This window comes from Melospiza georgiana, chromosome 9 (genome assembly GCF_028018845.1).
Source record: "Melospiza georgiana isolate bMelGeo1 chromosome 9, bMelGeo1.pri, whole genome shotgun sequence".
In the NCBI taxonomy this organism is placed as follows: domain Eukaryota; kingdom Metazoa; phylum Chordata; class Aves; order Passeriformes; family Passerellidae; genus Melospiza; species Melospiza georgiana.
In genome coordinates, this window is record NC_080438.1 from 13,427,578 (window position 1) to 13,443,468 (window position 15,891).

The following is a 15,891-nucleotide window of genomic DNA, read 5'->3' on the forward strand; positions in this document are numbered from 1 at the left end:
GGAGACAAGCAGCAAGAGAAGAAAGATGTAGGAAATGTGACTTCTGGCAGTAGAGAGATGAACTCAGCCACCTTGCAGCCTCAGGCTTACCTCACTGAGTGGTCCAGGGACCACGAGAGACCTCATGTTGACATGTATGATAAGCATGTATGCTTAGCTATTTAGCTAAAGCTTGAAACTGCTGTGAAAACACGATGACTTCAGACTCTGGCAATCCTTCCTGTGCTTCCAGATATTAAGTGTCCTCCGCTGTGGGTGGGCAAAAAATATCACACATACAATTTGTTTTGCGTAAGCCTTTCCAAGTATTAATGGAAAAAAAAACACCATAAGATTATGCAAAACTTTATTGTTAGCAGAGGTGATAAGATTGTTTATGTCAGATGATGAGTGTTGGAAATCCAGGCCTAGTTTCTTCAGTGAAGGTCTGTTGTTTTTTGCTGAGGAGTTTTTTATTTGGAAGCAGTGGGTGAGGAAAAACTCTCAGCTTGTCAGTCCCCCAGACTGTTAATGTCAGCTGTCCCCTGCTCGTTGCTGGTGCCAGGGAGGTCACCTCAATAACACGGGGCTCTGGCAGCTGCCGCCGGCTGTGCCGGGTGCCAGGCGGGGCAGCGCGAGCAGCTGAGCCCGAGGAGTCATCCGGATGCCTGTGACACTATGTCACCAACTCTCCTTTTCCAACAGATCCAAATATTTCACTGCTGCTTCACACAGCACTGTACATTTACTTAACCCTTTACCTTAGAGTGATGATTATTAACTAGGAGCAAAAAATGTGTTGTAGTACAGTTTCCTTATTTTTTGTGGAAGTGTTGTTTTGATTGTCAGGACTTCAGACCTGTTTCATAGCTACATTTTCTACTCAGAAAGGTATTATTGTCCTTATTTTTGTCTGAATCTGTAGCGGATCCTCTTAGTGATATTCTGCTCTTTGCTTGGTATTTGCTCCTGGTGAAATTTTGTAAGAAGTTTGAACTGATACACTGGCTCTGTGGAGCTGAAGGAAGACATCCTGCTTCTGTCTCTATGTACCATATTCCCACAGGTACCGTGGCTGTCTGCTCACTGAATCTGCTCACTAAGCTGGCTGAGATCTAACCAAGCTAAAAAGTGGTTATTGCTATGCTGATGAGTCAGATCATTGCCCAGGGAAGCCTGATGAGTGCCAAAATGTGGTAGAGAGGATAGAAGGTGAAACTGTGGCTCCTGGAAAATGCAAAGGAGCAGGAAAGAGCAGTGGAAGAGGAGGGACAAGTGGGAAGAAAGGGAAAGTGCTAAACTGTTAGATAAAATAAGCTGTTAAATGTAGATTTACCTTTACAGACTATGTAACACAATGTGTGGAAGCTTTCATTTTCCCCTTTTCTTCCCCCCTGGAGGTGAATAGGCCTTTGAAACACTTTCATCAGATCAAAGGTCTTATTACCATTCATGAATGCAAAGAAGAATCTGGTTGCATGAAAGAATATTTTGGGGACTATAAAGTTATTTTCTAGTCATATCTTCTTGAGATGTGAATGGGCTCCTTACCCAGTGACTTAAGGAGAGCCAAGCTAATCTGCATGTGATGGCACTGCTTCATTAGATATAATTTCTGAAGAGTGTCTTTGCAAATGTCTCTGCAGCCTTGCAAGTAGGACCTGTAGTTGGTTTGGAGATCTATTATGGTCTTTACAGTCCAAATCACTTGGAGACTGATGGCCTGCAAAGGCTGGAGTTCAATACTATTTTAATAACCTATTTCAACAAAATCTTTGAAAATTTGGAAATGCCATTGTGTGTAGCCTGGAGGTGAAATGACTATTTGAAAAGGGTTTGATGCATTGTGTTAATCTGGAAAAGGAGCTTGTCAGGTAATTTCTCATTTCACTATTATAATAGCCTGCTGCCAAATGGATCTAGCTGTACTGTCAGACATACAGCTGATGCAGCTACAAGACATTAAGAAACTTGTTCGTGGGGTTTGAATTAGAAATTTAATCCCCATTTCAGAGCAGTGTGAGTGTCCTGTACTGGCCCTAATGGGGTTTTCCAGAGCTGATCTCACACTGCAGCTGTGTGCTGCCATATGCAAATTAGCAATTAGAATTGGCAATGTTGGTAGAGGAATGGGTCTCTTTGGTGGCTCCCATTAGGGGCTTCAAATTAACTCTTCCTCCAAATCCTTATTCCTTTGACTGCAACCTTTTTTCTTATTTGCCTTACTCTTATGATATCTTCAGCAGAACTGACTGCAATACCTCAGGTCCTGGCTGGTCCTGCAATACCTCTGACAGTGCCTGCTTTCCAAAAAACCTTGTGAGAGCCTCAACCCCTTCCACCTCCTCCTGCTTCAGCTAGACATTATCCTAATCCTCAGTCTTTCTCCTATCCTGTATTAATCTCATAAACCCTGAGCAAATCTGCCTACCTCTGTCAGTATTTGATGAAGAAGGTCCAGGGGACAGCTCCCAGTGTGCACCATCTGCACTGATAGGCTGCAGAAATCTGACCACAGCTTGAACCTCCCCATTTAATTGTCCCTAACAAGCAGTTATGAAATCCACAGAGCAGCTCTAAGTGCTCATAAGATGTTCTGAAAATGTTTTTTTTTGCATACTGGTCCTTTTGGTTTTGTTGTATGTAATGCTTGTAGTATAGAACCGTCTTTGAGTTAGTGAAATTTAAATGCCAGTTGTGAAAACTACATGATTAATGCAAGAAGTGATGTATAGGTCAGACTTTGAAGGATCATGAGCATGACTCAAAAAAGTGGGATTCTGTCCTGGTTACATGGAGATTTCAATCAGAAAAACATCCTGACTGTTGATTCTTCTTGTTTCACTTGCAGAAAATTAATTTAAATTCTCTAATTAACTTTTTCTTGACTGTACTTATTCATTTCTGATTTTCTGTTCTTGGAGGTAAAAGCTACCTGTAGTAGAGCTTGTCAAAAACATTTTAGATAAAGGGCTAGATGCTGACACAAACCCTCCTGTACTGAAAAAATATCTTGGAATTCTTTACTTTATCTGTTCCATTTAACCCCCTTTTTAAAGCTATTTTCATCCTGTCAACAAATTCTAAAATAATTAGATCCTACAATTTATTTTCCTACATTATAATTTTAGTTGTATTTTCTAAATCTAGTTTTTACTTTAATTTCCTTATTTCTCCTGAACATTTGATTTGTTAGCCAACAAACTTTTGCCTGATTTGCAGGAACACTCCTAGCTGCTGAGAACAACGTCTAATCTCTCTAATTTTCAGTTTATTATCTAGATACTCTCAGTTTCAGAGACAAAGGCAGGATAGGAATTAGTTAAATGCTTTGGTTTGTACAACTTTGATTATTTAATTATTTTGCAACTTAATAATTCAAAATAATTGGATCCTCCTGAGCAATAAAAAGCTTTATAACAATTTATGGACAAGATGCTCTCTCTTTCCATGTGTATGCGGGATGATTAATAAAGTTTCAGATCTGTCAGGCATTCTGGAATGATAGGCTAAATTAGTAGCATGCCTGTTTTTTTTTTCAGCGCTTCAGAACTGTACAGAAGGTCTCTGATGTCTTCTGCCTCCAATCTGTTTAATGACAAGAGTTAGATTTGCAAAAAAAGGCTTTTGGGCTTCTTTGTTTGGAACCCTGGTTCACAAGGCTCGTATCAGTAACAAAGCCTTTTGTAGGACTAGCTGAAGATTTCTATTTTCCTTTTCACTTCTGCCATCATGAAGGCTCTTCCTTAGCAGTGTTTCATATTTTTTTACTGACAATAATGTCTGAACATGGCAAATGGACCTTTGCTGTGGCCCTCTGCAATACAGAAATAACAAACTGTTCTATATATGTTTTGTAGCTGTAAGAAAGTGAATCTTATGTATTTTTGTTATGGCTCACACGTGTAAGAATACTATCAAAAGCAGGGCTGTGTGTTTAGGAAGGATGAAATTCCTCAGATTCAGGCATGCCCTGACACCTCAAGATTCTGAGGAGAGTTTGGGAGTCATACTGAATCATCAGATGAATATTAACTCTGATAGCAAACCTGTGGCTAGAATGGCTAATGTTCTAAAGAGTTTGAGAGTTCCTCTGAGTTAGGGATGAGTGCAACAGTTGTGGGGAATTGACTGTTCACTTTTGCTGGAAATATTTCAAGAGGGATGCTGAAATCTGACTGGAATGTTATGAGAAGAATAATAGAAGAATTTAATAGAAAGTTTGTTCCACAAAACTAGTATAACTCATTAAATAGAAAGTTAATTGGCTCTTCAAGAAAACACAGTTTCTTACTGATGGAAATTTGACAGTAAAGGCAAAATGATAAGAAAATTCAGTGATTGGATGTTGAAAGGTGAAATTATTACATGGTAGAAGAGATTTTTAAGAGGAGCAATAATTCCAGGGCAGTGACAAAAGTGATGAAACCTATCACAAAACCCAAGAACATTCTTAGCATGCTCAGAAAAGTGACTAGTTAGATGATACGAAAGTGGCTTAATCAAGGGCAACTTAAAAAGATTTCTTATTGATATTTTTTCAATGTCCTTTTGACTTTTCACATTTCCTGAAGCAATTCTTAAAAATTTTAACAGTTCAGAATTTGCTGTTTGTCCTGGGTAGATGGTTATTTTGGCTGTCAGTATTATATCATCTACGGTCCTGCTGTGCCAGTTACAGAATGTATTTACAAGACACGTGGCAGTTGCTGCTGGATCCACTTGCTTGCAGCCTTCCTTTTGGAACTTTGTAAATTTTAATCAGTAACCTTTTATAACCCAGAACCAGTGATTTTCAAATAGGGACTGAATTTGCCATTCTTTTTGGTGTCATGAATCAAGAAATGTGAGTATAAAGATGCTGTCTTTTCATGAGGCAAGGAGAATTGTGAATGAATCTGTGTAAGTCAGGAAAATCAGCCCTGCTTCTGTGTGTATTTCCTGCTTCCCATCTGCCAGATGGGCAGGATGGTACTTTCCTAGCTCACAGAGAAGTGTGCCATTGTTGAATATGAACTGTTCCTTGCACAGCCATTTAGATGATTGAATTTGGAGTGTACCTAAAATGATGGCTGATCATTTGGTAAAAGAAATGCTGGAAAAAAATCACTTTAAACAGGCTTTTAATTTATAGATTTCCATGCAAAATAACAATTGCAACCAGCCATAGTAATAATGGAATACTGCCTAAATACTGCCTAAACTGTGCTACCAAAATTCAGACCAGCCCAGACCAGAAGAGAATGGAAGCATCAGCTTGATTTTTGTTGAAAACCCTGGAACTCATAAGTGAGTGCTCACTATGAAGTATAAGCTGCCTCTGTTTCAAAGGATGTATGTTCTAATTTGTTTCAGTTGCAATAGGCTTCTGTGCCTTATTGGTCTCCAGAACTCTACCTTTTAACAAATTATTTCAGATGGCATGGACCCAGCAGCAGGCTAATGCGCTACAGTCATCATTAGCAAATGTGCTTTGCCCTTCAACAGTCTCCTATGCTAATCATTTTATGCCAGCACCATCCTTTTTCAGGAGTAGCTGCCCTTGCTAAAAGCAGCCTGGCCCTGTCCATTTGCCAGGGGGAGGTCCTGTCATGTGATTTAGTCCCTCTCAAAAAAGGTCTCTGTGTATGGCTTGGCTGACTTCTCAGTTCATTGCATGCTGACACTGAGTGTAGCAGGCTGGCTATCTTCACAGAGGGCTATAGTTCAGCTGATCTTAGAGGTATTTTCCAACCCTAATGACTCTATGATCTCATCTGCTGCCCTTTCTAAATGAGCAAGCAGACTGATGTCATGCATTAACAGATGACAGCGCTGGGTTGGGTGATGAGGCCTGCATATTACTAAAATGTGTATCTAGGAATGTAAAATCTGTAAATATTCTTCTTATGTGTATCTCTATAAATTACTGCTCCTTCAATCAGAGATTTGGCCACTGACAGAGTGCAGTCTGTGCAGTCTTTTATCACCAGTATTGCATACTCTGGTCCAGTCATACTGGGGGCTTTACAAACATTTGGGCAGTGGTGCCAGTGTGAGCTTATAAACTAAGAAAGGGGTCTTCACAAAAGTCTTGGCTTTGAATCTGTAATGCCTTGTATGTGCTAACTTTTCTGATAATGTTAGAGACCTTATCAATACCAGGCAAAGTGTGCTGTTAGAAAACATTAAATGTACTTTAAAAACCATGATTCAATGTTTGCTGTGACCAAGGCTGATGTAAAACTAGCTGGAATTACTTAGCCTCCTACTCCCTTAACTTTAGCTCTAACTAGATAACTCCTTTTCTAACTCAGCTGTATTTATTCATGGCAATAACCTAACTTAGGGTGTTTATGGTGTTTATTCCTAACAATACCTTCCAGTTTGGGGTAGATACAGAACATTTCACTGCCTGAGAGGTTACAAAATTTAAAGGACACATAGGATAGTGTGTCATGGTCCCAAACACACAAAATATGAGAGTAAACTGATGTTTCTAGTGAATGGCCATAGGTAGTAGGACACTTCTCTGGGGTGTAGCACTAACATTGAGCAAGATGAGGGGAGGATTAACCTCAGAAAGTGTATTTTAGACCAAAAAAAGAAAAAATTATGAAAGCATACAGGAAGCCCACTACTCGCTTTTGATTTGGTTTCATTTTATTTGTGGTACTATTTCAGGTCAATTACTAACTTACAGATGTACCTTTACACCTCTGGACACATTCAGATAGATCATGTTTGAACTTCTGGAAGATATTTAATTGTAATTGGAACCTCAACAACACAAAACCCAGGGAAGATATAATGAGGTTCAGAGATCATGATGAACACTAGGAAAAAGTCAACTGATACATGAGAAAGTAAGTTGCTGAAGAAGCAGTTTCATGATCTATAGTTTGGCCTTTTGTCTGGCCTTCATCAGGTATATAATAACAAAGCTTGAAAGCTCTTTGATCAGCAGTTCAGCTCCCACACTGGGAATGAGGCAGGGCTTGCTCAGCTGATACCTCATTCTGACAAAGAAACTGAGTTACAGGAGAGACATAGAGCAGGAGCTGGTGGGGCATCAGTGAAAACAGTAGTAGACTAAACTTATATCAACCACTGTTTGCAGGAGAAGTAACAGCATGGACAGGTTAACCAATGGAGCACATCCAGTATTACTTGTTCAGCTGCAGCAGAGGAAGCACTTTGAGAAAAGGAAATGCAGAAACTGGAGCTCCTCCCAGGATGGACCTGCTGGGGCTTGTAGGGCTTGGCTGTCTGTGGTGGGTGGGGAGATCCTAGACATGTTCTGTCAGACCCTGGCATCTTCACTGCCTGTGAAAGAGGGCTGTGTTGTGTTCTGACAGGTAAATATGGGGTGACACAGTAGCTGTGTGGAAACAACAGAGTGACACAATCATCAGACCACATGAAACTCATCGAGAGCAGGACACTGCTTGAGATGGTGTCTAATGTAAGAGTGATGTGATAATGGTTCTTTCTGAGGGTACCAGCAGCTCCCTTTGCTTTCTATACTGGATTGAACTAATGTTGCCAAGGAAGTGTCTGCAGGCGCTTTGCACCATTACTCTGTGAGCCATGTGGGTTCTAGCACACACTTCATAAGGACTGATTGTGATCCCTCCAGCCTGCAGCATAGAGAAATTGTTATTAACAACTGAATGGGTCTGGGACTTAAATATATGGAACCTGAAAATTATGAAACCTCAATTTATTGAGCCTGATCCTCTGTGTCTGTTCACCAGTTTCCATCTAGTCAAAGTCCCCTTAAACTCATGTGAAACCTTCAATTTTCTTGTCAGCAATACACAGAATCAGGTCTGTTTGTGAGCAGCTTTGGGGACTGTCAAGCAGCATGATGTTTCAAAGAGCTTTAGTCCTCTGAGGTACAGCATAAAGTTTGCTCTTGGGGTTTGGGCGGGGGGAGTAGTTTAATTATTTGTAGAGATCAAATTTATTAAAGAAGGTTCTGGCTGTGCAATGTAATTTCTTTGTAGCATCTGCTGGGACATGGCAAACTTGGGCTGTTGGAGGGGCCAGCCAAAGGGTTTAGCACCTCATCTGCACTGAGGTAATTAACCAAAGGAACATTACTCTTGCAGTGCTCAAAATTGCCTGGAAAGCTAGAAGTAATTTTCAGTGGCATGCTTAAGGTAGTTTTTGGCTCATTCATAGACTCCTGGGGGTAGTTTTCTAAAACAATGTTCCTTGTGTCTTTGTAGAGACACATACAAAGACAATCTTTATTCCCCTAGCATTGACTTTGTAAGGAGCATTGTCATTGTCTTTTATTTTGAGAATTGTTCTGAAGTTATGCTGGGAGTAATAACCTGGATTGAGCCTTGGAAGCCCCTGAAAAGATCTGAGTAAATGGAAATTGATCTCTTCATTATGCAATTCTTACTTCAAGAAGGCAATTTCTGTGTACTTTGTGAACATCTTGAAAAGAAAGTGTTTATCTTGAAAAAAATGTTCTTGAACGTCAAGCAAAAATGCCACTTAGTGAATAGACTCTCTCCATCTCCATGCTTGGTTTTGCATGGATCTCAATGGAAATACCATAACAGCAGTCATCCATCACTAGTTTAAGCATCTCTGAATTCTAATTCTTAAATAGAGTAGCGTGTTGATAGAGTTTAGTTACGTTTCACTATGCAAGACAGTGCCTTAAAATATGAGGATTAATTAGAAAAAAGTCTCATCTTGTTGTAAGGAATTTGCTGACTCTTTTTGGACTCAGTTGAGCAATCCCAGGGCATGGTAATGTCTTCGATGCAGAGCTGAGAGATAAAGAGCACCTAGAAATGAAGCATTTGTTGTTCAAAACATATAATTACAAAATCTGTCTGGACAGATTCAAGTTCATGCTTGTTGCCTGACAGCCAAGTATTAAGTCTATAGAGGACTGTTTGGGCAGGGGGCAAATACACAAAGCAAACTGCATTGATGTGCTTCAGTATATTGAATTACCCTGCAGCGCAATTGGGAGTTTCTGCCAAAAAGCTCTTTTGAGAACATAAATCTTTGATTTTTAGCAGCAGCAGCATTGACAAATGACAGTCAAGACACACATCATCCTGGGTATTATGTAGTCAGCTGGGAGCTCTATCCTCGCTGTATGAGGGAGAAAGGAAATAAGATTACCTTGGCATTTCCTGAACCTTTTGGGTTTTGTTTCCGGCTAGTCAGCCATAACCAAAACAAACAGGGCCAAATTAATTCTTTGGGTACCTTTGAAGTCAGAGGAGTTATAACTGTACTAAGTCCCAAGCTTCTTAGTATAAAGACTGTGCTGAGCCTCACAGGAGAATCCCCTTTTCAGAGCCTTTCTCTAATGGCTGCAGTGTTTAGCATGGCTTTTCATTTTTCATGATGAGTCATGCTGCTGCCAGTTCAAAAGCTGCATTTGCAAAGACAGGGTTTTGCCTTTTCTCAGTTTTCAGTGAAACATGAAAAAGAATGTCATGAAACAATTAAGAATCATGCCTAGGCCCATCAGTATGCTGTGGGAAAACGAGGAGATGGGTCAGCTAGGGTAAAAGCCATTTCTGTGACAATGTTTTGTTTCTACCATTGCATTTAAAGGTGTCTTGATGCCCAAAAGATTTCATAGGATTCCTTTTACTATTTGATTCCTGTGCCTTTACCTCATCCTCTCTGCTGTATATAAAAAGTCATGGTAGGCTTTGTCTCTTAACAATCTTTCACCTAGGTTGCAGTCAAGGTTACTAGCAGAGAAAAATATTTGCTCTTCTTTCCCCTAACTCTTAATGTAAGGACTTATTTTATCTATATCTTAAGCTCATACATAAAGTAGTGAAAGTTGTTTGCATAAACATTTCTGTGATCCCACTAGGAAGAGCAATACCCATGCTCAGATTTTTTCCACTAGCTGCCTTGTGATGTTTTTTTATCTTGGGCAATTGTTTTTTCTGTATCTGATAATCCCTATGGTAGTTTTCTCCAATACCCCAAGTTTAGCATCATGTTATAATGATTTCAACCGCACTGACTCACATCTCTTGCAACCTAGAGCAAGTTGCAAATACTTGGCATTCCAGTTTACTTGCCTTCAAGTACTTGCTTCTGGGAGGCCATCACAGTGAAACTAACTGATGGACAAGCCCAGGCTTGGAGACAAATGTTTGTTGATTTTCCTACTTTATTCTCTCTCATGTAACATCTGCTGTATTTTTCAGTTTGCTGTTTGCTCAGCGAGCACTGCCAACATTGGCTGCTTCCAGATTAATGGAAACTTTCTTCTGAGTGAAGCAAGGTGTAAAGTCATCTGTTTGAAAATGGAAAGCATCTATAATCTTTACATACAAAGATCTTACCATAAATATAGAAACAAAGCACTGTTTGTGCCCAGACCTCAAATACATCTTTGAAATATCTGTGAGCTGGAAAATGTTTGGTAATGTGAAGGAAGATGAGTGTTTTAAACATCTCAGTATGAAATGGAAAAGGTTTTTTATTTTATTTTGCTTTTGAACTCTTTATTCCCACAGGATGGCCTTTTAAAAAAGGAAATGTGGCCAACAGGAAAAGAAGGCATTTAAGTATAAGCACAACTATAGCTTGAATTGTTGGCTTGGTCTTATCACATTCTAGATAGAGGAATTGAAGGTGAATGGATTCACACCCAAATTCCATTGTAGTCATCAGCAGAAACTTTAGAGCTGGGCTCAAGGGCCACTTGTCTACCTCCAGGTACAGCTGTTAAAGTGCAAGGATCTCTGAGCCTTTGTCCTGATGTTGGTTGATCCTGTTCTATAACTGGGAGTGGGTCAGGTATTATGGGTGCAACCACAGTAACAAAGATGTCTGTAACCTACTTAAGTCTTGTGTAATTTTTCTGACAGGGATTCAGGATCCTGCAAATTTGGCCTTTTTTGTTCTCAAGGCAATATTTTCAGGCCTCCCAAAAAAGCACAACTTGTGTTTATTCCTTTTCTGCAATTTGCAGCCAGAGTTGCACAGAATTTTGTTCAGGGTGGAAAATGCTGCTATCTTGAGTTATTTCTCAGATTCACTGGTTGTATGGAATAACTGTATAGTTAAGGCAGTTTTGCACATTTAAAATAGAATTGCACCAATGAAGCTATACATAAATGGACATGTAAAAAATATTCCAACTTTCTGTAACAAGATTTAGACAGACCAGATTTCATTGTTAAATATTAAGATATTGTGATCTCCCTGCCTTAAAATCAGATTATGAAATGGGAATGGATTATTCACTGAATGGTAATTCCATTTATGTATGTATATTACAGAGGGAGCCATGCTTTTCTGTAGCTTTATGTGCCAGTTGCCAGAAAAGAACAAGTAAAAATACCAGCAAAAAGTTCTGTTTCATACAAGTTTATTTGCATATTTATATAGACTATGTGATTGCTAGAAATGGTTGCTTTGTAGGAATAGTGTGTGACAAGTCACCCATCACTTCATGTCGGGACCCCAGCAGACATTTTGAGAAAGAACTTCCAGTAGCTTCTATGTGGTTTTTTTCATAACAGCATTCATTGGCAGGCCTGTCAAGAGTTGGCTGTGCCAATGATCTCTCCAAAGTCTGTCTCATATGTGTTAATTGCCTGAAAATTATTTTGGTGTGCTCATTTCAGGGACTATATTGTAGACTGGAAGTAAATACTGTGTTATAGAGTAAACCAGGCAAAAATTCAACTCCTCTTCCCTAATTTTATTTGTTTACAGGTCTACGTTGGCTATTTCAATCAATGCCTGGCTCATCCAAAGTAGAAAATTACATATGAATTTGAGAATTAAGCTATCAGCCTAGCACCACTCAGTTAATTTATACCTCAATGAATCCATAATGAAATATTTTAACCTGTTTGCACTGCTTGACACGCTTTAAATATTAGAATAATGTTATTACCATCTACTAAGCATGAGTCCTTCCCAAGCTGGGAATATTCCTTATCAAATGTGGGTAATCTTTTCATTGAAATCTCTCTCAGGCAACAGTTGGAGTGGGAGTCTCCCTAGCTAATGGCTAATAGGTAAGTGCTGCTCATTGGCAGCTTCCCCTTCATCCTCACTGCCTCCATCAGCCTCCAGGAAACCTGGCTCTTGGAACCTCCTTAGTAATCAGTATGGACAAAGGTACTACAAGGTGTGCAGGAGTTGAAAGGAATAGGAAAAATGTGTTGGCTTTAGCATAAGCAGAGGAATACTTTCTAAAATTATAATAAGGGAAGGTTTGGTGCTACATGTAGAAAACTATAGGTAGGAAACACCCTATAGCCACACCTTTGCTAGGAGTCACATTGCCCTTTGGCATGTATGGAAATGCATAATACTGGATAATCTGCCACTGTATTTCCATTGCAGATTGTGAAATCCCACTGGAATTTCAGAACTTTAAGTGTCTTTAAACAAATAGAAGCATCTCTCTTAAGTCCTGATCATGTTCAGTGAGTACCAGTTTGCTCTGATTCAAGTGCTTTCATAAAGTTACTCTGTTTTGTTACAAAAACACCACCTGGAAGCAGCTGGAAAGGTGCTGAACTATGATCCCCACTGCTGAGCCCAGCTCTGTAGCACTGCTGGAAGTTGTGTGCACTGGCAGACCACAGTGGAACAGGCTGTTACTGCTGCCACTCTGAGTCAGTCCAGACTCCCCTCAACACCCAGCCTTCCTCCCCTCCCCTGATCCCTTTCACCTTCAGACTTTCATGGCAAGACTATTATGCCTTTTCTTTCCTGCTTCCAAGTGCTCAAATTAGTGAGCTTATCCAGGCTCCTGCTGCTCTGTGTGCACACAAACCTTGCTATCAGTTAGAGAGCTGGTTGTGACTGATTTGTGCAAGTCCCAGGCTGAAGGTGACACAGACAGAGCCAGGCAATCACAGGGCTGCTGTTTGCCCTCTGCCTTTTGCTCTGCAGAACATGTCTATGTTCTGTCACTTCTGACACAGTCCCACCAGGAATTTTTTAAAAATATTTTTTTCTGATGCAAACTGGAAAAAAAAATTAGCACTATAGCACTGCTGAAAAATCTGGAAAACATTTGTGTTTGTCTAGGTCATGGATTTCTGAGAGGAATTTACCATGATATTTAGCCAACAGAAGCACACAAATACCAAGACAACTTTATATATCCTTTCCTCAGGAAAAAAAAGGCTATGGGAATCAATGGCCATTTGTTGGACTGAAGTTGCCAGAATTTGATTTCAGCATTCTCTGTGAATCATGAAATAATTCACAGGTTGGATGTGCTGAAGGTTGGATGTGCTGTAATTTTTATAGTAAGTGATATTTTTAAAATCATAGGCAATAAAATTCTTCACTAGATAACCCTGCATCTGCTTAATACATCTCCCAGGAACCTACTGAGATAGGTATCCTGAGATTAAACTAATTTCATGCCAATATTTTTTAGAAGTTTCTGGAAAATGTCATTACACCAATTCCATGTGCAAGCTTCACCATAAAAATTGGGTAGATTTCAGAGTTCAACAAGTGCCCTAGAATTCATTCCACGTTGATCAGCTTTGATTGTCCTTTCCCTTCCTTGTGTCCTTTCACACAGTGTGGTTGGGTGCCTGGTGTAAGCATCAATATTTCTGCATGGAGAGTTGATTGACAGTGGAACTGAGATTCTACGTTCCTAGGTAATCTGCACAGGACCACTTTAATTTGATTTGTAACTTTACACATAAAAGGAAGAAACCCATATTTTATGCTATGTGTATGATTTAAATGAAATGACATCAACTGCTATAGTGAAAGTGTGGGAGAAACTTGGTAATTTCTCAACTAGTTCTTAATTAATCTGCTTGTTTTCCTAAAACAGACAAATATCTCTACCAAAACAATGAATGTCCAAGGCTATAATATGTCCAAGGCTATCATTTACCACAAGCAGGCAAAAATCACTGTGGTTAATTTTCTTCTCTGAGACTTAAATCTGAAATGAATATTCTGCATATCACTATTAAAGCAGGGTGTGACGGAAAGGTAAAGGTCAAGGGAAATGTCTCCATGCAAAAGAAAAACTGTCTGTGCAGGCATCTATAGATAGGTTGGGGACTGGGGAGGAGAGGGGCAAAATACAACAGAGAAAATTGAGATTGTCCTTTTATTTCAATCTGAGGATATAATTTAGAGAGGCAAGAAGGAGAAGATTAAAATTACCTTTTTTCAGCAACTTAAAGAGGAGGTTAAGGTGTTAGAGTATTTCAAAGGTGAAATAACCAATTTTGAGAGTGAGAAAAGCTGAGCAGGAATTGTAATTTACAGAGGTTAGGGACTGAGAAGTTAGGTCAGAAAAAATCTTCATGAGAATGTGACTTCTGATAATGGAATCATCACATGAGACAGCAGGAAACTCAGTGTGGGGGGTGTTTAATGCAGTCCATTGCTGGATATAGCTCGGAGGTCTGAAGAATATGCACAGAGCAAAGCAGAAGTAGTATTTGTTTATATACATTTTTTTTATACATAAATATATTTGTTACTTGGTGATGGCTCTCCTCACAGTGCTTTTTGATGCCTTTCCTGATCATACAGAATGTTTAAACAATGAGAACTGGCTAACTAGATTCACATATTAAAATAAATTATTCTAGTTTTGACAGTGAAAAAGTCTGATTTAAATTAAGGCCAAACCACAGAATCTGTGTATTTATGTAAATTGGAATTATTGCTATGCATTGCTGCTTTGCTGATGACCAAATCAGCACAGTGATTTGGTCACTGTATTTTTCTGTATTCAAAGTCACCCTCTAATACTATTTAATGTCACAGAAGCAGGTTTAGGACAATTAGATTAAATCCACCTACATTTCAAAAACACCATCTTCTTTCTTCTCCATCTTCTCTTTCTATCCTCTCTCACCATTTTCCCCTTGTCTCTCAAGAGTAGCTGCAATCACAGGCACACATATATTTTAAGATTTGTGTAGCTCTACCTTTGAAATGGGTACTCATCTATTGTGAGCTGGCACAAATGCATTGAAGTTATAGTGCATTCATACAAATAGCTCTCTCTCCTTTTCTCCCACATCTGAAAGCACAACAACTCATACTCCAGATCCACATCATAACTGTAGATGTATAAACTAGGAGGTTTTTTTTAGTAAATAAGAAAAGCAGAATGAAGAGCAGGATGAAAATACAATGTAAAGACAGATTTTGATAGACACATTTCTTAAGAAATGAAATTTTTAAGAAATAGTGACCTTACCTTTTTTGTCGTTGTTCAGAAACCAAAGCGTGAGACTGCATTTTGATGTCACATTTATCACCACCTCTTTGCAATTGACAACAAGGTAGAGGACTGGAAGCAGCAAATTCTGAGATTATAAATCCTTTTGATGCTATGTTATTATGCTTTCTTCATGCCCATATCTATCCAGATAAATTCTTTTTTGGGGCTAAGATTAACAGATGGAAACAGATACTTTAGAAAAGTCCACAGTGGGCTAAGGAGTACTTGCTAAAGACTTTTCCTCTGATAAATCAGTTGTCATTGAAGGGACCTACTTGTCTTGTATGTCAGTTAAAATCTAGTAAATTTTTAACCTGCTAACTAAGAGACCTGGGGCTGTGTCATTTACAAGTGGGTGTAGCCCTCACTTTGGCATTTATTGTGGCCCTTTGTTCTGGACATATCCTAGCTAAATTAGTAGGTGAGGTAAAGGCTGTGATTTACTGTAATTTCTGAACAGATAAAAATGCTGGGCAGATGCTAAAGGTTGGTTTTAAAAAAAAAAAAACTTTCATATGATAAACTGTTTTAAATGAAATTTTTTCTTGACAGTACTCAGGAAAAAACACAGCAAATGTATTCTAAAATGGAGCTTCTGTGATCAGGGAATTTTTTTAGAGATACAATGAGAATGCTATATTGGATATGTAATCAATACATGTTTTGTTTCATGCAAAATTGCT

The 15,891-nt window shown here is 39.1% G+C and overlaps 1 protein-coding gene across 1 annotated transcript in view; it reads right to left on the bottom strand.

Annotated features, from left to right (window-relative positions):
* PALMD (palmdelphin) overlaps window positions 1-15,497 on the bottom strand; it is a 44,989-nt gene extending 29,492 nt beyond the window's left edge. The window contains exon 1 of the mRNA XM_058030132.1: window positions 15,185-15,497. Coding sequence (XP_057886115.1) covers window positions 15,185-15,225 — 41 coding nt within the window. The 5' untranslated portion in view covers window positions 15,226-15,497. The remainder of the gene's footprint in view (window positions 1-15,184) is intronic.
* Between the last annotated feature and the right edge of the window lie 394 nt (window positions 15,498-15,891).